This window comes from Panthera onca, chromosome B2, assembly GCF_046562875.1.
Source record: "Panthera onca isolate mPanOnc1 chromosome B2, mPanOnc1 haplotype 2, whole genome shotgun sequence".
Classification (NCBI taxonomy): domain Eukaryota; kingdom Metazoa; phylum Chordata; class Mammalia; order Carnivora; family Felidae; genus Panthera; species Panthera onca.
Window position 1 is genome coordinate 55524013 of NC_138343.1, and position 24917 is coordinate 55548929.

The following is a 24917-nucleotide window of genomic DNA, read 5'->3' on the forward strand; positions in this document are numbered from 1 at the left end:
TTTAAAGATGGGACTGAACGTAAGTACTAGAAAAACAATGGCCAAAGTTATGCTAATTCTTGTCTAGTGGTAGGATAATAATCCATTTTGTTTTCTTTTGAAGTTCTTTTAATCATAGATGCTAAAGAAATGGAGTTGCAGTTTTGATATGTTATAAATCAAGTTAGAATGCTTCCATTAATTTCTTACTTAGTATTTTACATTTTTAATTAATTTCAATTCCAATTCTCTTCCAGCTAAAATCAGAAAAAATATTAATTTAGATTTTATAAACTCAGTGTACAGTTCTGGAATCATTAGGGTCTCAATTTGAGTAATTTAATATGTAGCTGACACCAATAGGCTATTCCTTAAAGTATTCAATATTATGGCATGTGTTTAGGGAGCATCTAAATATTAATTAGTAAGTTTATGAGTAAATATTTATGTATAGGTAAAAATAAGTCTCAATACTTTGGCCATATGTTTTATTGTAAAATGTTTTAATAATTACTGCACACGAACTGTGTTCTCATTCACCCTTGATTGTTCTTTCCTCTGCCACTGGCCACTAATATGGTTATTTTGGAGAGATTATTGTCTCCAAGATGGTTATTTTGGAGAGGTTAATGTCCCAGCCCAAATCCCACCATTTAGACTTCATGCAATTTTGGACAAACCTTTCAACACTGTGAAATTTTGTTTTCTTATCTTTAAAACGAGGATAAGGAAATTTGACCTTTCTTCATGGAGCTGTTATGATAAATACAATATTATTGTAAATGTTTTTAAAAGTATCAAGGCATAATAGATAGGTATATAGATAAAAATATGTTATGTGTGAACTTATATTAGCATTTTACATATAAATATAACTTACGTAATCATAAATATTACATAAGAAATACAAGGATCAGAAATAGATGAAGTATGTTGATAAATATTTATTCATTAAGTTATACTTGATAAATATATCCCATCAGTCTGGTCCAGTATACTATCTAAGTTAAAAAAAACCAACAACCTGATGCTTTTTTCCAAGAGGGCACAGATTTTTCTTTTTTAAAAATTTTTTCAGTGTTTATTTTTGAGAGAGAGAAAGACAGAGTGTGAGCACGGGTGGGCAGGAAAAAGGGAGACACAGAATCCAAAGCAGTCTCCCAGCTGTCAGCACAGAGCCCAACACGGGGCCCGAATTCATGAACCGCAAGATCATGATCTGAGCTGAAGTTGGACACTTAACCGACTGAGCCACCCAGGTGCCCTGTTTGTTTTGTTTGTTTGTTTTAAAGATTTTTGTTATAGAAAGGTAAGGCCAGGGTAGTCTTTCTCAAAAGACATCTTGAATACCTTTAAACCAAGATGCTGCTCTTGATGACATTTTTTCTTCTGTGACAGCTAGAAAGGATTTAGCTCAGCAGACTATATTTGCATACACTGAATATTTTTTAGCTGTCAAGTGGCACAAAACCACTTTCTTTTGACTCTATTTCATTTAGTCACAGGCTATTATTTCTAGGCTAATTTGTAGGTTAAAGTGTTTCCTTGAGTGATACAGTGAACTAATAGAATGAGTGATGGAAAACTATGTGGATTCAGTAAATAATTTGAATATTACTATAAATACATGAATACCTTGGCCTTAAATCCTGAGATCATTAATTAGTGGTCCTCTCCTACTTCTGGGCAATCAAATCAACTCATTATCAAGTTTTACTTATTAGTAATTAACATTTGATAAAATCCTACATTAGATGTCTTCCTAACAATCTAAATATAACAAATCATAAATTCTTACTGAGAATCTTTATGGAGTTAATACTTCCAACAAATCTATATTTTTTATTCAATATGCTCTTTCTCTCTGTCTCTGTATCCATATATAAATGTATATAATACCAAATGACAAGATTTTTAATAGATTGGAGGACAGTATCTCTGAAACATCAATATGATTATAAAGCAGTGTAATAAATATTACTTTGGCATATCCTTGGAATTCATAGATTTAGTACTATTTTTTAACATCTTTGAATGATTCTGAAGTTACATGATATGCAATAATTTGTAATTTTCTTTTGCACAAATTTAAATTAACATATGCTGTGAAAGACTGGTACACCTGTTTGTTCTTGACTCAACACTGGACACACAGAAATTTTCCAAAGTGCTGAAACACTCTTCTGGTGAAAGTGAAGGGCGAGTGCAATGGTCTGTGAGAATCAGATACAGAAGCTAACAGATAATAGAAGTCCCAGATACATTCAATAGAGAAATGTTCTATATTTGCTCTAAAGGGAAGGCATGTTTTTAATTTCTGAAGTTATTGCCTTATATGATAAGTTGCACATGATGATGATTTATGAAAATTTTAGATCTCAGGACATTATGTTCCCTGAAGGATATAAGGAGTGCTGTATCTCATGTTTCATGCTGCTACCTCTTTCTTCCCCGTACTTCTAATGGGTCTTTCTCAGCTTTCTAGCTGCACTCCTGCTTTTTCTAAATCATTTTTGTCCTCAGGTCCACCTTCATCCAGTGTCCTATCATTGAGTATAATAAAATATAAAAGACATTACAGTAGTGTTTATCATCGATATATAGATAAAGGAAAACTCCATATATTTTTGCAGTTGTACAGATTGAGACAAATCAATACAATGGAGCATGCCATTAGTAAACAGATAACTAACTGTTACTATTTTTTATAGAAATACATTTTTCCAGTTTATTTTCATTTTTCATTGAAGTTTTATGTTGTGTTATTTAGGACATCTCAGTCTCCCTGAAGGCTAACTTCTAAACTTAGATACACATGATTCCATTTAAGTAAGGTGAGCAAATAAATATGGTCAGGGTCAACATATATGGAGTTTAGGGTTATCATACAAGACTCACTTTCTAGAAAACTCAGGGAAAATATTCTGAATATTTTGGTTTATGTATATAGAAATTGTTTAGAAATTCATAATAGAATTTCTTCTAATTCCTTTTTCCTAGCTTGAATGAATTACACATCTGCATTTTGGTTTCCTCTCAAACTTAGTTTACTATAAAATTTATCATCAAAGACAGAGAGGGAACAGTAGAATGCAGAGGTTAAGGATGAGGTCTCTGTGATTGCCTGGGTTTAGAGTCTACCCCACTGCCCAGTGATGTGAACTTGGGGAAATGACTTCTTTTTCAGGCCCAGTTTTCTCATTTAGAAAATGAAGATACCCTATAACTTCAGTTAGAGGGTTGTTGAGAAAGATATAAAGTTATTCCTCAAAATAGTTAATGCTGTGCTTGACATGTCTTATGCATTCCATGATTGCAAATGCCTCTTTCTTCACATTATTATTATTATTATTGAAACAACGTACCAAATTATCACTAGTCTCACTTTCATTTTTACCCCTATTTCAATGTGAACTACATATTTGCAACATTATTATAAGATTCTTGTGTATAAATATGTAATACCTGTTGTGAAGATATCCAATACCTGTTTGCTTATGAATATAATGACAACCTTTTTTACATCTGTAGTCTAAGGCCTACACTAGTTGATTATTTTAGTAAAGATTTTATTTTTAAAGTTTATTTATTTATTTTGAGAAATAGAGAGAGAGGGGGAGAGAGAGAGAGAGAGGGAGGGAGAGGGAGAGAGAGAGAGAGAGAGAGAGAGAGAGAGAGAGAGAGAGAGAGAGAATCCCAAGCAGGCTCCATGTTATCTGCGCATAGCCCAACACAGGCTGGAACTCACAAACCGTGAGATCGTGACCGGAGTCAAAACCAAGAGTTGGACCCTTAAAGGACTGAGCCACGCGGGCACCCCAGTAAAGATTACTTTAGAAACATCTAAGTTACAAATTGATTCGGATCATACAAGTATTGGTATTGGATCAAGCTAGGTTTTATTTACACATTTGATAAACAGCATGAAGATATCTTAAAGTTAAAATTTTTAGTTAAGGAAAAATAATTTGGGGGAAAATATTAACTAAATTTGGGGAGGATATAACCACACCTGTATGACTTTACATACCTCACCATACTATGAGTAGTGGTATTATTATCACCTTTTTAGTTCTAAGAACACTGAAGCTTGGCAAGTTAAAGTAACTTTGCTTACAATGTAGAGCCTCTATTGTGATTTAAAGTTTCATAATATAAACAATGCAACTTTAATCCTCCACAAACAAATCAGCCCTATGGAAATAGGTATTAGCTCACTTTTTCACAAAGAACCAAATTCAGCTCTCTACTGAAAATTAAAATTACATGTGTATATACAGCAGAATCCCATTTCAAATGAATAAATAAGTAACATGCAGGTGAGGAATAGAGGAAGGAAAGAAGAATAGGAAGAGAAAGGAAATCAGAAGGAATATAAACTGGGTGCCTGGGTGGCTCAGTCGGATAGGTGTGTGACTTTGGCTCAAGTCATGATCTCGTAGTTGTGAGTTTGAGTCCTGCAGAGGGCTGTGCTGATAGCTCAGAGCCTGCGGCTTGCTTCAGAGTCTGTGTCTGTCTATCTTTCTCTCTTCCTCCCCCGTACACATTCTGTCTTCGTCTCTCTCTTTCAAAAATAAATAAAGGTTAAAAAAAAAAAGGCATATAAACCAATCTATTAAGAGAGTGGTCTCTGAGGATTAGGATTATAGATTTTGGATTTTTACATTATATATTTGTATCATACATTCTAATTTTTTTAACCCTGAGTATGAATTACTTTGTTAAAAAAAGAGAGAAATATAATATATATTATGTATATATATAATATATATTATATTTCTCTCTCTTTTATATATATATACACATATATGTGTATATATATAAATCTCTATATATAAACTCATATATAAATCTCATATATATATATATATATATATATATATATATATATATATACAAAATATATATATATATCAAAAAACTCCAATTCATTGGCAATTCTGCTATATTCTAAGATACCATTATTTGTATCTGAATGATTTATTTACTAGAAATGAAAAAAGGTCTTTAAGAAGTTAAACCAATTTGTACTTTGGGATTATTGATGATAAAGGGATTCCAGAGAAGTTTCTCTGATGGAATGTGGTATTACTTATTTTAAAAATTAGTGCTTTGGGGCGCCTGGGTGGCTCAGTCAGTTGAGCGACCGACTTCGGCTCAGGTCATGATGTCATGGTTTGTGAGTTCAAGCCCCGCGTCAGGCTCTGTGCTGACAGCTCAGAGCCTGGAGCCTGCTTCTGATTCTGTGTCTCCCTCTCTCTCTGCCCCTCCCCCACTCATGCTCTGTCTCTCTCTGTTTCAGAAATAAATAAACATTAAAATTTTTTTTTTAAATTAGTCCTTTATAAGAAAGCATAAAGCAGCAGATATGTTCTCAATATTGGTTCTAAATACTATATAGTGGTCAATAAGTCAACTTGTATTCTTAAACCTCCAACAGGCAAGTTGAAAGAAACAGCTTAAAAATTCAGCATTAAGATGATCTTTATGCAACATGTAAATATAATCTTCCTTATTTAAAGACATTAAAACTAGCTCCATTCCAGTCACAGATATTATGCACTAATCTTAGTAAATTCCATTAGTATGTTTTTTTCTAATATTAAGGTTTGTATTTTGAAACAGAGAATTTAGACTAATTGGAGACATTTTCTCACCTATTGCCTCCCCTTTATAGCTAAGAATGCAAGATTTTGTGACCAGTAGGTTATATATAAATCCTAATGGTCATTATTTATCTGCCTTAATTAAATGTGATTTTTTTTCTTGGCATACTTTTTGGTTTACAGTGGGCATACTGGTTTTGTGATAAAGACAACATTTCTTAACATGGCAATCTGCTGAATAGGTTGGACAGTGCTCTTTCCCTAGTAGTCATCAACTGCCTTTCTTTTGTTTTCTCATGTACCCATGTACAATTGGGAAAGTGATGAAGGCATTGGGAAGGAAGGGGCAAGATGATATCAGAGAAGGTGAAAAATGTCCTGATGTCAAAAATGGCAGGCTAAGAGACTAGAATATAGGAAATATATAGAGACAGAGAATGAGACAGAGGGGAGGAAACATTTTCCTACTGATAGAAGTCATCCTGAAAGGCACTGAGGTGACAGAAAATCTATGTCTAGCGCTGACATTTGCTTCCAGAGGCTCTACAAAGATCTAATCTAAGAGTCTCCAAATTTCTCTTGTGAGTAGACCATTCACTGTATCCTCCTGCAAAGTATGAAACATGATGGAACAGAAATGTTAACTAAATTAGTGCTTAGAAGCTCGCTCCCAATTTTTAAGATAGCTCATTCTGCACTTACTTTTTTGATAAAGTCAGATAAACTGGCTATTGTTAAGGCATCCAGTGGTATATGAATCAGAGAGCTTCCTCTCCTGTTTTCTCAACTTGCCCGACTATAAAGTATAAGAGACTGAGATATAAAACAGCGTATTAGTAGAGTGACCTGTTTTCTCTCACTGTAAGTGATCTTTCAAGTACCAATTAATAAATTCTATGTAACGAGACTAGGAAATTTATCTTTCTGGTGAATATGGAAGACTAGTGCCTGCCTGTCAACAAGAACAGGTATTTTACTGTTAACTCAGATATTTTAGTAGGAAACTAGAAATGCTACACATTATACTGGCATCAGGAAATACTTCATTTTAAAATATTTAACAATGAGTGATACCTTCACTTGTGTTAACACATGACCTCATGGATTATACAAAGATATTTCCGATTTGAAACTGACTCTCGTACTTTAAAGCTGAGTCCTGATTTATATATTGAATAATAAAAGCCTGAAATTGCTTTCATGCTTATTTAATCATGTGAGTGTTTTTTAAAATGTCAAATGGAATCTAGATTATAAATGAATTCATTTGTACTACCAAAGACAGTAGCCATGCTTTACAACAAATATGGTATGCTTTCATCTACATTTTTCTATGATGGAATCAGAACTTTTGAAAGAATGACAAGCTTGAGGAAAGATCCAAGTCAAGATGCATTTCAAGTTAAAATGCTTTATCATAATCTTTTTTTAAGTCAATGTTTATCATATTTCTATAGAATAGAAATTATGTTAAGGTTATCAGATTTTAGATTCTCTTTTCAATTAAATTCATTCAAAGTTGGAGATCACCACACCATTTTGGAAAATGTGTGGGTTTTCAAAGTTTGTTATAAATATTGGCTTTGCTATGTGTTATTAGTGTGACATTAGTTAAACCTCTGGACTTCAACTTCCTGTTCTATAAAATAGGGGTAATCTTGCTGTAAGGATCACAGATGTTTCATGTAAGTTTTTATGTGAGAATGATAGTACCTTGTCTGGAAGATATGTTCAGAAAACACATAAATAGGATATTTTCATCATGTACTACACACTTCTTTTGCAGTAAAATATTAAACATTCCCATAGAACCTTCAAGAGTAGCAAGTGAATGGAGTTTTCAGTAACAGGTGGTCTCTTGATACTGACACTGGTACCTGACACTCGGCCAACTCAGGTTACTGATCACTGTTCTCTAGTCCCTTAAAACCATAAACAAACCTATGCATTTCTTTTTTTTTAAATTTTTAACGTTTATTTATATTTGAGAGAGATACAGAGTGTGAGCAGGGGACAGGCAGATAGAGAGGGAGACACAGAATCTGAAGCAGGCTATAGGCTCTGAGCTGTCAGCACAGAGCCCGACGTGGGGCTCGAACCCACCAACTGTGAGATCATGCATGACCTGAAGTGAAGTCAGACATTTAGCTGACTGAGCCATCCAGGCGCCCAGAAACATATAAACTTCTATATTATGTTAACCAAGAGACATAGAGATAATGAGAGAGAATGCTGTAGAGTTAAGGGACATTTGTGGTTTTCACAATGGTTTATTTTTAAGTGAAGAACTAAAGGCACAAGAATCATTTCTTAATAATACAGTTTGAAAACAAACTATTTCCCTGAGAAGAATTCATGGGAACCTTTAATATGTCATTTGTGTCAAATTTATTTAAAAACTGTTAGTGCTTCAATTGTTATTAAGCTAAATGGCCTTAGTTCCATTAATATACTGAAAATAAAAATGATCTAAATAGTACAAATAAGACCTAAAAGCACTATTTGGTCTCTTAAATTGCATTAGATTGATTCTGATTGAATCATACTTGAGTGTAGTAAAACTTTCTTTTGGACAAATAGCAGGCACAAAGACCATATTCCATATTAATGCTATTATTACTATTTATAATATTTTGTTTAGTGTCCAAGCTAGCTACCTTTGGTGTTTTGGTGAGTTCTTACCTGTCATAGGATCATCAGTGTTCCAAGAGTTCCAGCATTATCTGAATAATGCTGGAACATACACAGGGATAACTTCAAGTTGTACTTATGTGGATTGCACTATCATTTATAAACCTTAATTTGCCATGCAAGTTTATATGACTTGCAGAAGTGAATGTCAGACTTGAGAATGTTTGTATATCAATGGCAGGGTAGCTCTTGCCTGCCATCTTTGGGTGCCAACACTTTGAAACTAGTAAGAGCAGATGTGATGTCATGAAGGGATGACGTTGGGATGGGGCATCATTGTGGGATACTGACAAGACAAGAAGGCACCCTTTGGGCACTCTGAACAGTTTCATTCTATCAAAGGTTTCTGCTAAAAGGCCACTAACTTAGGGAAATTATCATTCCCCATTGCTGGAGAAGCCTATATTCACTTCTGATTATTTTAAGAGTCAAAGTTTGGTGGATGAATCGCTGATTGATTGATCGATTGGAGTCTACTATTAACACATAACTTTATGTGCTAGTTAAAGCCTACTCAAAATGCAGGCTTTTGAAACTCAAAATCAGCTTTCTCACAAATCATGTTTTTTTGTGCTTTACAAACTCTTACTTTTTAATTCAGCAGCCAAGAATGTTCTCTTCTGTTGATCAGCACTGATGTTTCTGCTCTGACAGCCCTGCCCTGAGTTAATGCATTCAAAGATACAGCCTGAATGGTGAGAAAGCCACAGGGTGATGAAACAACAACAGCAATAATAAAAGAATTCCAGTGGACACAAAAACATATTGATTAATATATCAAACTAATAACAGACAGTGACTGGTTTCTCTTTCATTGCTTTACAAGATCAAGCCTATTGTTTGAAAAGGATCAAAGGAGAATACTTTGCAGTATATCTGGATTAGAGATTCTTTCTCCCCTTGGTTTATAAAACCAGTAACATTTTTAAAGAGTCAAATCAGGTATGGAATGTTACTGAGAAAGGAAATTTCAGAATTGTATTCTCTGTAACTTTTGATCTTTCATTCTGCGGCTTAACAAAGGGACTTGATTAGTTGAAGCACCTGCAGTTTTAAATAGTTATCTTAACAGTTTGAATTTTTAGAAAAGTTCTCCCAGATGAAGAGGCAGTTAGTAATTATAAAAATGACTAAAAAGTGTGGTTTGCCGTGGTTCTTTGGGATACTTTCCTTAGCTCTGATTATTTACTTCAAACCAAAAGTGGCTTCCTTTTATTTTTCACATAAAATCTGAACAATTTAACATAGCACTCAAGGACAGCCACCTGATTTGACCTTACCTCTGTGCCTTCATGAATCTGGATCTCAGGGTCCATTGCTTTCCTTTCAAACACTTCCTGAACTTTTTGGACTCCATGAAGTTACACAGCCTATTCCCTTCACCAGGTGGCGCTTTGATCCTCATCAATGGACAGGCTACCCCTCTCATCTCATGGTCCCTTAGTTTCTGTCCTACCTTTAGTCATAAAGATATCTCCAGGCTCTCTCATACTGCTCCTATGGTACTTGTTTAAGGCTACATGGTATTTTAAGGCTACATAGATATTTGTGTAGTAAAAAGAAGACCAGGCCCAGAAGGAGAAATTTGGGGTTTTACCCCTATTTTAAACGCTGGGGCAAGGCCATTTCAATTCTCTGAGCCTCAAGTCAGTCTGTGGATTTCATAACTGCCCTTACATTGTTTTCAGTCTGAGGTTTATTGGCTAAAGTTTTCTACTTGTGCACAGAAATTAAGTCTCAATTTCCTATAACGCTTTGAATTCAGTAAATATTTGCTGAATCAAATAGAATGGCAGGTGAGAAACAAGAAGTTTATTGACAAGTCCAGTGAAATAACTGGGGAAAATAAGAGCAAGTTTAGTTTTTGTATTTGACTAAATAAATGTTCATGTTAATAAATATTATCTCATTGACAAAAGGTAGGCGACAGGCTGGTTATGGGGTTCCCTTTCCCACTCCCTCCATCTCAGCCAACAATTGTGATTTCCTTCTCTTAAATGCAGATTAAAGGTTTGAATACTCTTCCTTCGTACAATTAGGGAAAGGCAATATACAGTAATTCGTAGCAAAGAAAAAGGCTGAAGATTAACAACTAATTCACGTTTCATTTGACAAGCTTCTGAATAAGCTCAGAAAGCCTTGCCAGGAAAATACCGAGTTAGATCACTTTATTTCAAAGAAGATAAAAATAACTCCATTCCTTCACAACAGTCTCAACCTTTCCAGTATTTCAACAAGTGGCATTTTGTGTCCTAGCTCACTGCCATAGCTCCGTGTTGGTATAGATTATCTCCCTATTTCGGAGAGGATAAAAAATAAGCTTACCTCTATCCTTCTTAGTCCATCACATCTGCTATTCAATTATGTGCTCTTTGCTTGTGGATACCTGAAATAGTGAGAAAGAATAAAAAAGGAAAATTAAATATAACTCAACAGCATTTTGTGCAAGGCAAACATTTACAATTTTAATCAATGACAGACACACACTTCATAAAACTATTAGCATGCAACTCCAGCTGCAAAAACTGAACAGCAATATGCCTAAGCTGGTTAGCAGCAAAAAAGTAAACCAATCACATCGACAAAAGCCACCATAAACAAAAAAACTGTATTTAAAAGATGAACAGTTTTGGCATTCGTCCCTACCATCAAGTCTTTTGCTTTCTTTTTCCATCAAAATTTAGATTACGTTTGATGTTAGCAAGAGTTGCATTACTATTATTGTTAATTTTAGTTCTGTTTATTACCTTGAGGGTTATATATTGTAAAATAATTTTGGTGCCTCTAGTTAATGTTAATTAGTTGTTTTAATAGCCTATAGACCTATTTGTTAAGTTTTTGTAGGTTTACTTTTTTAACTATCAGGAACTTAATAACTGAGAATATTTAACATTACTGTTGCATAGGCAAAATTACAGAGTTACTATTAGTGTTACCTGTTTAACGTTTAGTCATCCTTTGAGTCCTGCGACATATTTCCTTAATAATCATCAGCCATCAAGTCTGATAGTCTCAAAAGAAATATCAGCCCTCTAAACTGCCTTCAAGGGCGGTGATATTTAGCACTGAAAATTACAAATAAAGTTTTTGAGGTTGAATAGCAACAACTGGCCAGTGACACTGATGATTTGTTTGTCAAAACAAATTGTTATAAACTACGCAAATGAAGTCCACGCACTCCTTTGAGTGAAAACAATAAAGTGAATCTACGCAATGCTTACATGTTGGATGGGATATTTAATGTGCGGGGAAACTCAAAGGTTGAAGAACTAGGCATTTAGACAGTGGTAAGTGGTACTCTTACCTCTTTATACTCCATTACTCTTTCTCACGAGAGACATGCTAATGCAAACAAGTCAATCAGAATTTGTGTTTAGCAAGATAAAGCTTAGAGGATAGTTTAAAATCCATTTATTATTCTAAATCCATTTTTTTCCATTAACATGTTATACATTAGTGTTTACTAACCATGATTCATGTAACAGTTTAGTTTGTTAACTTTTAAATTATTTAACAACCATAAGTTATTAATACAGTTTTTAAGTATTACACAAATATCTTAAAACAGGCTTGGGTTCATTTTTGTAATTTTTAAATAGAAAACATTTTAGGCATCTCTTGAAGAAGAAATAAAGCAGGCATTTAAAGCTAGAAAACAAGTAATTCCAAATTTAGTTTTTACAAAAGTTTTCAGCTTTATTGACAAATTATGGCAAACATATTTGACAAATTGTGGTTTCCTATTTAGAGTAGCTTACACATGGAACTTTATGTGTGTGTTTTTTTTTTCTTTTTTAACAAATACAGGTTAAAACACTGAACAAATTCAGTTAGCTACATACATACAGTAGCTGCTTGTTTTCAACTCCATTAAAACAGCATTTAAAATTAAATTTACAAACTTAATATCGAACATCTTCATCTAACTAACAGATATTAAAAGACAGGTTAAAACATCTTATCTACAACTTTATTATCAGCTAGTTCAAAAATCATATTACAGTCTTTTAGCAACCCTAAACAAAGTTTTTGCTAGTTGATTGAGACTCAAAATCTGTTAACAGATTCATGCTCTTTCTTAAGGAAAAAAAAAAAAAGGAAAAGAAAAAAAAGAAAAAAAAAAGATTACACACAACAATGAAAAACAACCAGGAGAATATCATCCTACTGAATGGTTTATAGACAGTGCTTGCCAATGTCTTTTTTAGTCCGTTTTGTAAAATAATACTAGTGTCAATGTCACGCCAACAGTATAGGGGGAAATACAAGAAATATATGGGAGAAATCATGAGCAGTTATCCCTATAATAGGAAAAAAAAAAAAAAAGGACTATTACTTGTCTTGTTGCTGTTTATGTGGAGACCACAGGCTATGAATTGTCTTTGAGGTGAGGTCACGGGTGAGAAGGACCTTCAATATCTACCATAGGGGTGCTCCCTGTATCCCCCTCTGGCTGACCTTGGCGGTGGTGCCTTCAGGCTGGAGCGGGTTGTGGCCCATTCTTCTGGTGCTATGAACAAGAGAAAGACAATAACATTCACGTGGTTTCACAGTTACCAAAAACAGTCATTTAAGACACAAGAGTTGACCCAGAAAAAGAGAAAAAAAGATCTCAACACTGAAGGCTAAAGCCTTACTATGTTTTCCACATGGTGAGATCATCAAAAAAAGTGTATACTTTGAAATGCAGCCATGTGTAATTAAACTTGCAGGGCGTTCTTCGAAGAAGAGAAAGTTAAAAGTCCTTGGATAATTCCACATTTATTATGTGCAAAATTTTGTGCCACAAAAGAGAAGAGTATCTGTGTAAACCACTCCATATTTTATTCTTTATGCAGGCATCTGAAAGAAAGTGGATATAGGAATCTAGGGGTGCTTAGCCTTTGATTAACTTGAGAAACAACCTGTGAATCTTAAGACACTACAAAACCAAACCAAAAATGACTAATGCCTGTTCTCTGTCTCCCAAACTTAATGATTAGAAAACTACAGGGTGAGACCTGGTGAGACCTGTTTTCCAGTGATCCCCTAGAAGATTCTTAAGTGGTACAGGATGAGATCCTTCTGCTAAACTATCTTAGACAAAGTTAGTGACAGTGGAACAGAGTGAATTTAAGCAGTAAAATCAATAAAGAATATGCTCATGTCAGTTTTTACAAGTACTTTGAAAATAAAGAGGTATTACTACACTAAGAAAACTCCTCATTTACCTGTTAATCAGATTTTCCAGTAACTTTGTGTTCTGGAACCTAGCCAAAAAACAACAACAACAACAACAAGAAATAAGATGGCAAGATTTTGAGTATTGGGGAAAATAGCCTTTGTAAAGTCCATGTTCCCAGAAGAGGAATATAGGCCTCCCTCAAAGGGCTGGGGACTTAATACTGGGCTCATGGTTACTTCTGTGTAACTCCTGAAGCTAGGTTATGTGGGTCTTTCAATCCTCATTCAGTTTTCAGTTGAGAGCTGACTTCATGCAAGGAGCTCTGGTGAAAGGAAGTAGGGACATAGAAGGGATTAGTAGAAAGAGACACACTGACATTGACAGCTAATATATAGGATAATGATGGTAATGTACATATCAACTGGAAAGAAACTGCAGATTGAGGCCAACTGATGTAGGGCATGTCCCTACATAGTTCAAGTGACCCTAAGAATATTTTTGTACACAGTTCAGGGAGATTAAGGAAAAGCAGTAAGAAAAATTTAAATTGTACTCACTATACTGTATATAAAACAAAGGAGAGTGATATACAATGTAGAACAAGGATTAAAAGCCTATCAACATAGGAAAAAAATAGCATTTAAATGTTTTTTGGGGGGGATATTCTTCATCAGAACTTCTTTATTAAAAATGATACCTAATGAAAAATTTATCTTTTCCATTGTTTAAGGTATATGCTTAAGTTTATCTCGGTATTTGATAAGACATAAAATAGAAATGAGAAACTAAATAAAAATGAGAAATATTACATTTTCTCAGAATACAGATCTACTTAGATCATGGGTTGGCCAACTATGGCCACATGTGGCTAGCTGCTTGTTTTTTGTTTTTGTTTTTTTAATAGTTTTATGGAATGCAGTCATGCTTATTTATTTGTATACGGTCTATGACTGTTTTCACTCTACAAAGGCAGAGCTGAGTAATTGTGAGGGAGACCGTACTGTCTGCAAAGCCTAAAATGGATGTGAAGGAGTCTGGGTTTTTACAGAAAGGATTTTCAGACCCCTGCTCTAGATTATGTTGTCTCTTTTGGTTGGATACTGTGGATGTTGGTCTTTCTGATGTGATCTCTTGAGGTCAGAGATCCTTGTGATTTCCTAAGGCTGCCCTAATTTCTCAGTAAGACACTGAAAAATAATTGTATGTATTTATTTTTGGAATTAAATAAAACTTTTTGATGTACTAGAAGGGAAAACCGATTCTGCTTGCAGAACTAGCAAGTGCCTTCTTGGTCTTATGTAATATGAATTTTATACTTTGACTATGAATATCAAGAATATGTCAATGTCCTTATCTTGTAGTGGTAAAATCTAAGCAGTTCTTTTTTAATTTTTTAAGTTTACTTATTTACTTAGAGAGAGAGAGAGAGAGAGAGAGTGAGCACAAGTAGGGTAGGGGCAGAGAGAGAGAGGGAGGGAGAATTTCAAGCAGGCTCCACACAGTCAGTGAAGAGCCCAATGTGGAGCTTGAACCCACAAACTGTGAGATCATGACCTGAGCTGAGATCAAGAGTCAGATGCTTAACTGACTGAGCCACCCAGGTGCCCCCAACTCTAATCAGTTTTATTAATGCATTTAATAAAAGGAATATAATACGTTTTGCTTCATTCTGTGCTAGAGTGTTAGAGATCCCTGGGTTGTAGCCTATGGGATTCAGAAACTGAGATAATATAAGTTTCAAGTTTTCCCAGTCCTGGATCCTTTGTCAGATGCTCAATGTTCTTGGTAGTTTCTGCAAAATAGTGAAACAACATAAACAGAGTGATAGCAATACCTGCCATAGCTACCTTAGATTTGTCAGAACTTTTAAACTGACATAATCTTGAGAACCGGCCCCAGGGCACATTAAGTGTTTAATAAGAACTCATTGATTTAGGTGTACTTGATTTTATCTAAAGTCTAGGGCAGGTAATGTATGGGCTAAAACCTTTCATTTCCTAACTTTTGGCTAATGTTAAAATGGGGAGTGTCGCTATTCACTGTTGTATCCTCAGTGCCTGGAAAAAGCGCCTTGCCTAGCAGGGGTTGAACACAATGAAAGATGGCATGAAAGACAGGATGAATGAATGAATAAACAGAGGATGTATGAGGCACAAAAAGCTCCTAATGACAACCTTACAAACATAATATTTGAGCTGAAGACATTTGATATTAATATGAAAAGCTTTAGAACTAGAAATATTAAATATTTTAGAGTTAAAGTCAGACTTCTTAAGAGGGTCAGGTAGCTAAATAGCAAAAGTATTTCGTGACTGGATTCCATAAAAAATGATAGTAGAATCCCATTACAAAAAAGTATAAAAGCATGTGTCATTGTACAAAAATATGCTCTTTTAATTCTCTGTATGTAAGTTTGTACTGTTCTTTCTTCCTTGCTGAAGTCTAGGAAGGGGAAATACTGTTAGTTTAGGAAAACTGTGACCAAAAAGGCAGCCAAAATGACTTCCTACATAAAGTTTTAGATTTTCTGAGATTCCTTCCCATTAACAGAGGAATCAGGATATATTTCACTTAATTCATGTTCTACTAGTGAATTGAGATCAGCAAAGGTATTATTTCTATTTGTGCCAAATTTCCTTGGTCTATATTTTTTCTAATATCAGAATGTTTATAGATGGCCAAATGTTTACAATCACCTGATAATACAAGCCAGCCTCTTTTAGTGAAGTTATGTTCTTTGAATCTGGACTGGAGAGCACCGACTCAACTTTATCATCATGTAGTGTGTCATTGAGCCTTACAGAGTCAGCCAGTCCCCTCATTGCCTACCATTGGATTTCTTCACTGCAAGTAACAGAGATAGAAGTGATGCTTAGACATCTAAAGAGATTCTAATGTGAGGCCACCATAGAACCTTGCACATGGAAAAGACCCAAGCATAGGAAGAGACAAATCATTGTAAGGTTTTTATGATGGGAATTCTCTAAAATTTGAAGTATAAAGAAAGGCCCAAGAATAGACTTAGAAATAGCTTGTCTTTCTTTGGGTTCTACTATTCTGCAGACAAGATGGACTTAAAATATTTAGAGATTCATACAAATTTTGGAGTCCTTGCCAGTGGTTTCTATTCCCATGATACGGTCTAGGATGTCATTTTAAATATAACACAGACAATGAAACTTAGAGGTAATCTTTCTTTGTCCTTTTGGAAAATAATAAAGGATGTAAGATGCTCTCAGTATCAGGATCATTGTCATATGAGAAGCACTAGCTAGACTATGGATGTGAATGAGCAATTAGATAACAAATAATTCCTCAGAGAATGTGCAAAATAGCTGCCTAACAAGTTGAAATTACTGGAATGGTTTACCGAATTGGGGATGTGGAAATAGGAAATGAAGATATGAGAAATAGGCTTCAGTGACTTGATCAAATTCCCACCATTTCTAGGCTTACCAATTCAGATTTTAATGTACCATACAGTATATGAAATAAAGAGGGAAGGAGACAAATAAAGCATTCATGAAATAATTTTTTTTTTCTTTACTAAAGATCTCCTATATGCTAGTCATTGTACTGAGCCCTGAGTATGAGGATACTTTAAGGAGCCTTTAGGAGATCACAGGACAAAACTAATAGGAAATTTCATAGATTATAATACATTTATAGTTGAAGAGAATGCTGGGGAAGGCCTAGAGGAGAGAGAGCTACTAATTTCCATTATTCAGTTGAACTTGGAATGAGCTCTAACATCTAATCATCTCAAAGAAGTAATTTTCTGAGCAAATATACAGAGTAACTAAAAATTGAGGTACTGTTTAACCTATTTAAGAGAACTCACCTTCTTTGAAGACTTTCTTATGTTAATTATTTTGTATCACCTGACCTTGTTTCTTAAACTGGATTCTAAGATCTAGGAGGGGAGAGCCCTTCTGTTGTGGTAGATACATAGGAAGAACACCGTAAGTATCTGTAAGCTACATTTAAACAGATGATGTTACTAACCAAAAAGGAATTTTAAAATCAATCCTGTAAAATAAGTAAAACAGAATTCTTACAGACACATTGTTAGCAATTAGGGGATAGTGTTGCATATATTTGAAATATATTAATATATCTTTTAAAAATTACTTCACCTATGTTCTTTTAATTTAGACTGATTTTTTCCCCAGTTGAGTCAAGTCTTACAGAATTCCGTAGAATGCATCTCCATTACATGCTAAAAGCATCATTGAGGAATATTATACTTTGATAAAGGGGTGTAAATTACCCAGGTAACTCTTCTTGTGCTTTCCATGTTATTCTAGTGACTTCAAAAGCTTCTGCATCTCAAATATTCTGCTTTCAGCAGAATCAGATTTATTAAGTGGTGTGCATTTCTAAATGTGCTCTCATTCCTGCCCTGAGACCACCTAGTTTGGGGAGCATTCAGAGCAGGAAAGAAAAATCTGGATGATATTTAAAGCTACAAAGCTGTGTTCTCTGTTCCAGAGATGCTATCAATATTGAGTTGAGGTTCTTGGTGGGGAAATTGAAGCATTGGAACAAGGCACCAATTTAGGAAAAGTCAGCATCATTTAAGTACCTGGAAAGCAAACTTTTAATGTTTATTTTTACAGAAGTAGGTTTAAAATGCCACCCTCAGAGTACATTAACTTTAGGAATCATTTAGAAAGGATATAGAATATCATGGAGATTATTGAGAGCACCGATTTTATGCTCACAGTTTGCTAGACCCTACATAGCTAGTTGTTTATAGTTCTGATATCTTAAAAAGAACCTAAATTTTTTTAACTCACCACATTAACATACCATACCATACCATAACATAAATAAGGGGTGTCTGGGTGGCTCAGTCGGGTTAAGCATCTGACTCTTGATTTCAGCTCAGATCACGATCCCAGGGTTGTGGGATCGAGCCCCGTGTCGGACTCTGTGCTGACTGGGGAGCCTGTTTAAGATTCTCTCTTACTCTTGTTGTCGCTCTCACTCTCTCTTGCTCTCTCTCAAAATAAAACCAATAACACAACACCAACAACAACACCCCCAAACATCAAAATAAAAATAACTCACCACAACAAAAAGGGAGAGCTCATGCTATTTATTTTTAGTACACTAGAAACCAGTATGTAAAAACCACAAGGAAAGTGGGAAATCTAATTTCTCTTATTACAAACCACTGGTGTCTGGTTTGCCAGTCATATAAGAACATTACAAGGTTGATTAAAATTCACCTGGCTCTAAGCCACTCCATTTGTTGGTCTCAGTTAAATTTCTCATATTTCTCTAAGGCATCTCTTTCTACTTAAAAGCAACTTTGGAATGTATTCTTACATGTTTTGTTATTGCTATTTATTCCCAAAGAGAATATGCTAGATTAGATGTTTTGTTCTTGTAACTCACTATAACAATGTTCATTTTCTTTAATTTTTAAATCCTATCCTTTTAAAAAAATTGAGATATTCCCTGTCATCACATCTTCCAAGGGCCAAATACAGTGTGGGGCATTTTATGTGTATTATTAGCAAATCCTCACAACTTCCTGTAAGGTATATGCCAACGTTGTCTTCCTTTTAAAGATGAGAAAATTATAGCTCAGAAAGTTTGTCTGGAAGACCCAGAATTTTTATCTATAATCATCTTACCATTTTCTACCACTGCCTTCATCTGAAAGAAGCTCCTGGCTTCCACTCCCTTTCTCCTTTTCTTGCCTAGGAAATAGGACTTCATTTATTCTAATCCCCTTGATTTATTTTATAACTAGTGGTTCCTACAACAAATTATTAGCTAAATGAGTGAGAGCATAGCTTTAATTTTGTTAACAAGAGTGTGGGCTGCTTGAACTGAATTTGTTAAGGTGCAAATCTAGGTGTTCATTCCTCTAACATAGAAAGCATGTCTGCTCTGCCCTGAGCATTTTAAAATATTAATGAAACGTTGGCACCTAATGGTTCAACAATTTTATCTACATAGTTTGTATTGCCACCATGTGTAATCGCAGAGTTTATTGTTCCAAAATACAGAGGGTAAAATATTATAGTGCAGAAGGGGAAATATGGGTGACCAGCATCTGTTTTCACAGATGAACATAGTGAATTATGTTCTAAGAAGAGTTAACTTTGAGTTCACCATCAGTTATGCTCTCAGGAAATTCAGTCAGCTTCTGAGAAGCATTTACAGCTTTTATCACTATTTCAAATTTTTAATTAGATATTCCCTGTTAGAAAAAAGTAACACTTGGAATATTCCATCTAGAGAGTATCAGAGGGCTGGGCCTTTCTAAGCACTCTCTTCTCAACTCCAGAGTTTTGTGATGCACATGGCAGGCACTTGGTAATTATTTATTGAATAAATTAATTCTACTTAAATATTTTACACCTTCATTTGTACCCATAAAAGAAGCCATAGCCTTCCCTCAGATCTCTTCACTTCGAATGGGAGTCTCAGGGCTCTCTAGCCAGGTCTGCATTTGAATTCTGGTTCTGCCTCTACTTGAAAGACTTTTTTGGCAGGTGGTAGGTTTCTTAATCTGCATACGGATGATATATTTTAATTGTCACAGACCATTCTGAGCTTCTGACATGTATATCTAACTGCCTGAGGGGCATCTCCTCAGGTGTTTCAAAGTCATTGTTTCCCAAAACTAAACTCATCTTTTTCTCCAAATACTTAATGCTCTTCCTAAGTTTTGTATTGCAGAGACTGATGCTACCACCTACAACTTGTCTAGTTACTACTCCTCAAAACCCTTGGCATCCTCTCACCTTTGCTCAGTCAATCTAATCAATCATCAAGCTTTGTCTTTTCTTCCTTAATGTGGATTATTATATTTTCTTCCTTAATATGCATTTAACTCATCCATCTCTTTCCATCCCTACCAACCCTATTCCATGCCAAGCCATTCTCATCTTGGCCCAGAGTGCTCATCTACCTAGTTATCTTTTGGGTCTTTCCATGATTTTAAGTGTGTGTGTGTGTGTGTGTGTGTGTATATGTATGTGTGTGTGTCTACACACACAATATGATGTGATATGTTGTAATATGTTATACATAGGTATATCTTTGTGTGTGTAGTCACACACACACGCGCGCGCACACACACACACACACACACACACACTCCCCTAATGTGTGTATGTGTACATTCCTACTCTTCTTCACCTTCTAACCAGAGGGACTTTTCTTAGTACAAATGATGAGGCCTGCCTGGCCAATTGCTCTTGAAGCATACTCAAGGTCAAGTCCAAATTCCTTAGCAAGGAATTCCATGCACAGTCTAGCATGATCTGACCCTTGACTTCATTTTAGAGCATTGGAGTTGATGACTTTGATGATCAACTAAAGTATAGGTATTCTACAGTATTCATTGAAAAAAATGTCTTGGGTCTTGAAATACAATGAGTGTTGTTGGTATAGTTAAGATTTTAAACTCTTTTTTTCAAAAGGAAGGTCATCTTGTTGTTGCATGGAAATGGACCAATTAGGGGAAGAAACTAGTAGAACAAACCAATCAAAGGTTTCAAGTGTAAGACACAAACTTTAGATACCTGTTGTATTTCAGCAAATGATTTCATTTTGCTTAATATGTTGAGAAAAAAACTTATATTTCCCTTAGCAACTAGTAAATATTTATAGATTAGTTTTTTTATTGCTTATTTTGATTCATCCTAAGAATGATAATGATGATTTCTGGTAGTGATCCCACACGCCAGAGATGGGCTGGGTGTTTTGGGACTTCTTAAAAGCTTCTCTTAGCTACTGGGGAACTTCTCCTAAATACCAATAGTTCCTCGAAAACAGTGCAATTCATTTTAGTCTTTGAAGAAGCTCTTAGGTGAAGTCCCTAAGTGGTTTTTGAAAGCAGGTGTTTTCCATTGCCCACGTGGACCGTGAAACAGATAAGTAAACTGACTCCAAAGTCCATTTGTTGATATAAAAACAAATATGAATTTTTAAAATGTAGTACATACTGAAAATATGCATAGGGGCACCTGGGTGGCTCAGTCAGTTAAGCGTCTGACTTCAGCTCAGGTCATGATCTCATGGTTCTTGAGTTTAAGCCTCACCCTGGGCCCTGTGCCGACAGCTCAGAGCCTAGAGCCTGCTTCACATTCTTTCTCTCTCATCTTTCTCAAAAATAAACACTAAAAATGAAAAATAGAAGAGAAAAAATATGCAAAATATTCCAAAATGGAAGGTACAGAAAAAAAAATGGTGGCTGATAATTGGACACAATGTAGAATCTTTTGTGACTTGAGTTTAAAAAATACTTTTACTGTTGTGAAATAAAATCCTGAATCAATCAAAAGTCTGCAGAATTCAGCCACAGACTTTTTTTTGTACATAAGAACATTATGAAAAATAATGGAAGGATAAGCATGATGATACAAAATACCATTTTATGATTCTCTTCTCTAAGAATTCCAAAAATGCCCTCAACTCAGTGAAGAAGGTACACTAGGTAGCATAGCTTCATAGACAAAGAAACTGAATTTGTAACAGTTTTGATTGCCTTACTCCCCTCACATCTGTCATTTCTATACTTGAGAACAGAAATGAGCCCAGAGTATATTCTTAGACCAACACCAAGTTACGGGAGTTACAGAATACCAGGTTTTAAGCTCAGCAAAATGTTGACAGTGACGAGCTCTGACTCTGCTTTCCTCTCAGCATGCCTCTGCCTGCTTTCCCAGGTGGGTGCTCACGTTGTTACCACCACCCCCTCCCTCTGGAAACAAACATTTTGGCTGCCCTTTGTCCCTGGTTACTGTGAAGTTAAGTCTAAACTCCGGAATGTCCTGGAGTGATGGGAAGGTCTTTGTTATCAGTGGTGGCTCCTCAGACCACACAGGATAGTTCATGCTAATGAGATGACTCAGGATGTGGGCTGGTCCCACTTGAAAGACCAACCAGGAGGTTAGAGGATTTGGGCATTAACCGAGTGATATCAGCCCAATCTGGAGAGAAAAGGAGGCAGGAGTTGGAGATGATTCAGGCATTCATGCTGCATCATGGAGCTATAATGAAAACTCTGGGCACTGAGGTTTTCAAGAGCTTGGCAATACCTTGTGTGTTGTTACACATCAGTATGCTGGGAGGGATAGTGCCATCCTGAAGATTTTCAAAGCTTCATATTTGGGATTCACCCAGGCCCTGCTCTATGTATCTCTCTTTTTGCCTCCTTCTGCTTTCTTTCCTTTTGCTCCAATAAAATTAATTGTAAGTTAGAGCCCTTTCTTTACAGAAGCCCTTTACTTCTGTGAGTCATTCTGGCAAATTATCAAACCCAAGGGGGTAGTGGGAACTCCAAATCTATAGCCAAATGGTCAGAAGAGAGGGTGGTCTAGAGTCTCCCAAATGTATGTCCACAGTTTTGTGGACACTTGTGCCCTTAACTTGTGACATTTGGGCTAACTCTAAGCACTCACCCTAATTTCTTTGTTTGCTCTCCCCAGTCTTCTCAGCAGCCGAATCCTACCTAGCTCTTGGCCCATAACTGGACCTATCCCTGCTGGAATTTCCGAATGCTAATGGCCTCCAGGGGTATCTGTCTATCTTCTGCTGCTATATTCCCCTGATCACAAGGGGATTTCTGGAATCTTTCTGCACAGTTGCCAGGCTCCAGAGAAACTGACCTAAGTGTTCTAGATCCATCCTCCCCCTCCCCTGGCATATCTTGTTACCAGCAGAACTAAAGGTTTGACAAGATCTTCATATGGTTAGGTCATTTACAAAAAGACACTGATATCAATATCAATCAATAATCATAATTATATTCATCAATAATCATAATTATATTTTCAACTGGCATACTTTTTTTCAGCATATATATCAGTTCCCACTGAATCATTCAATAAATTATGACATATTTGATAAATGTATGTTACACATTTATTTCAGGACAAGGTGTCCTGGTCTTTTTAAAATTCATATCCTCTTTTAATAAACATAAAAATCTCCCCAAACTGTGGAAATTTATTATAAAGACCCCCTAAGGTGGTAGGCCTCTAGTATATATTTTTTTCTTTGCTAGTGTTATTTCCAAGAAAACGTTTTCCCAGCTTTATATTTTGTATTCTGTACTTTGTGTTTTAAAAACAGCTCGTTTTGTATATTCTAAATAAAAATCTGTGTCATATTGAATATACTTTTTGTACATGATCTGTTCACCCCAAGATTCTGACAATAAATCACTCAACTCCTCCCTCCCCATCAGTTAAAATGATTGCCCCATTAACTCAGCAGAAAAGAAAGTGATAAAAGAACTTTCCTATGGCTTGGTTTATTGTCTCAACAAGAGAATTGTTGGGTGCATGTGGGCTATAATTTTTTGTGGACTCTCTATCTGTTGGGTGTATTTTAGACAACGTCAAGTTTAAGATTTAACTGTTCAGCACACCATCGTTCAAAGAAAAGACAAATTCTATTTTCCATTACTTAAACTTACAGCTTTTTTTTTTAAAAGGTGAACTGAAAATGCCAGGTCCTATAACACAATATTTACTTTTAAAGTACCCAGTGTTCTAAAGGCAGCCTGTGCATAACTTGTGTGGTGCCTTTAAGGATGCAAGTCCTTGGCACAGTTTTGACCATTCATATTAAGATCATTGGCTACTTTTCATCAAGTTCCCATGTATGTATCTAAAACTTATTCTCAACTTTAGCTTCAGATAGGACCACTGAGACCACTATTCAACTGATGCCCAGTTCTTATGTCCAAAACTGTGATGGAGCTGATCTTGGGTAGTAACTGGACTTTGGTATTTTTTTCAAGGTTCACCAGGTGATTCTAAAATCTGTAATTAATCTCATAGAATCTCATGCATTGTGAGTTCGAGCTCCACATTGGGGTCTAGGCTGAGGGTATGGAGCCTGCTTGGGATTCTCTCTCTCTCCCTCTCTCTCCGCCCTGTCCTGTATACTGTCTCTCTCTTTCAAAATAAATAAATAAACGTAAAAAATACTTTAGAAGCGCCATTTCATTAATCTTTTTGGTTAAAAATAGAGTTTAAAAATCTATATTAAAAGTTAAATAGAAAAATAACAGTGGTATTTTTCTCAATAGCCTATCATGTAGCAATTTCAATATTAATAAGTCCTAGGAAAAATAAATTGGTTGTATACATTAGTTTTTAAAATGTCTGGTAAATTCTTGCCCATATTAAGGAACTCATCTTCATTTGTAAAATCAATTTCCTCAAATTTATATTTCCAGTTACTCTTAAAAATGGACAATCTTTGTTCTTGAATCACATGGATGGCATGATTGCCAGTTAGCTTCATTTTCTTTTGCTGTTTTCACAGATTAATCAATTCAGGGCTTATTTTCATACTGGGATAATAATCATTCCTGCCTCTGAACACAAAATGGGTTTTGTGTTCTGCAATCGCCTTGAAGTGAGGCACTCAAATACCCTAGAATATAGCACAGAATTCTTTTTGCTTTCATTCATTTCAAGACAGTGTATTAATATTAT

General features: G+C 35.3%; 1 protein-coding gene across 6 annotated transcripts in view; it reads right to left on the reverse strand.

The window, feature by feature from the left end:
• Nucleotides 1-6019: 6019 nt before the first annotated feature.
• The window catches only part of KHDRBS2 (KH RNA binding domain containing, signal transduction associated 2), a 600763-nt gene continuing 581865 nt past the window's right edge, over nucleotides 6020-24917 (reverse strand). For 2 of the 6 annotated variants that reach the window (XR_013555660.2, XR_013555659.2), the window contains 2 exons: nucleotides 12613-12786; nucleotides 6020-10662 (listed from right to left, as the gene is read on the reverse strand). Coding sequence is in view for 4 of the 6 variants with exons in the window: in XM_078447038.1 (XP_078303164.1) it covers nucleotides 12689-12786 (98 nt within the window). In the remaining 2 variants the exon portion in view is untranslated. Of the gene's footprint in view, nucleotides 10663-11838; nucleotides 12787-24917 lie in introns of those variants that run through there. The other 4 variants (XM_078447041.2, XM_078447039.2, XM_078447040.1 and 1 more) reach the window with 2 other exon arrangements.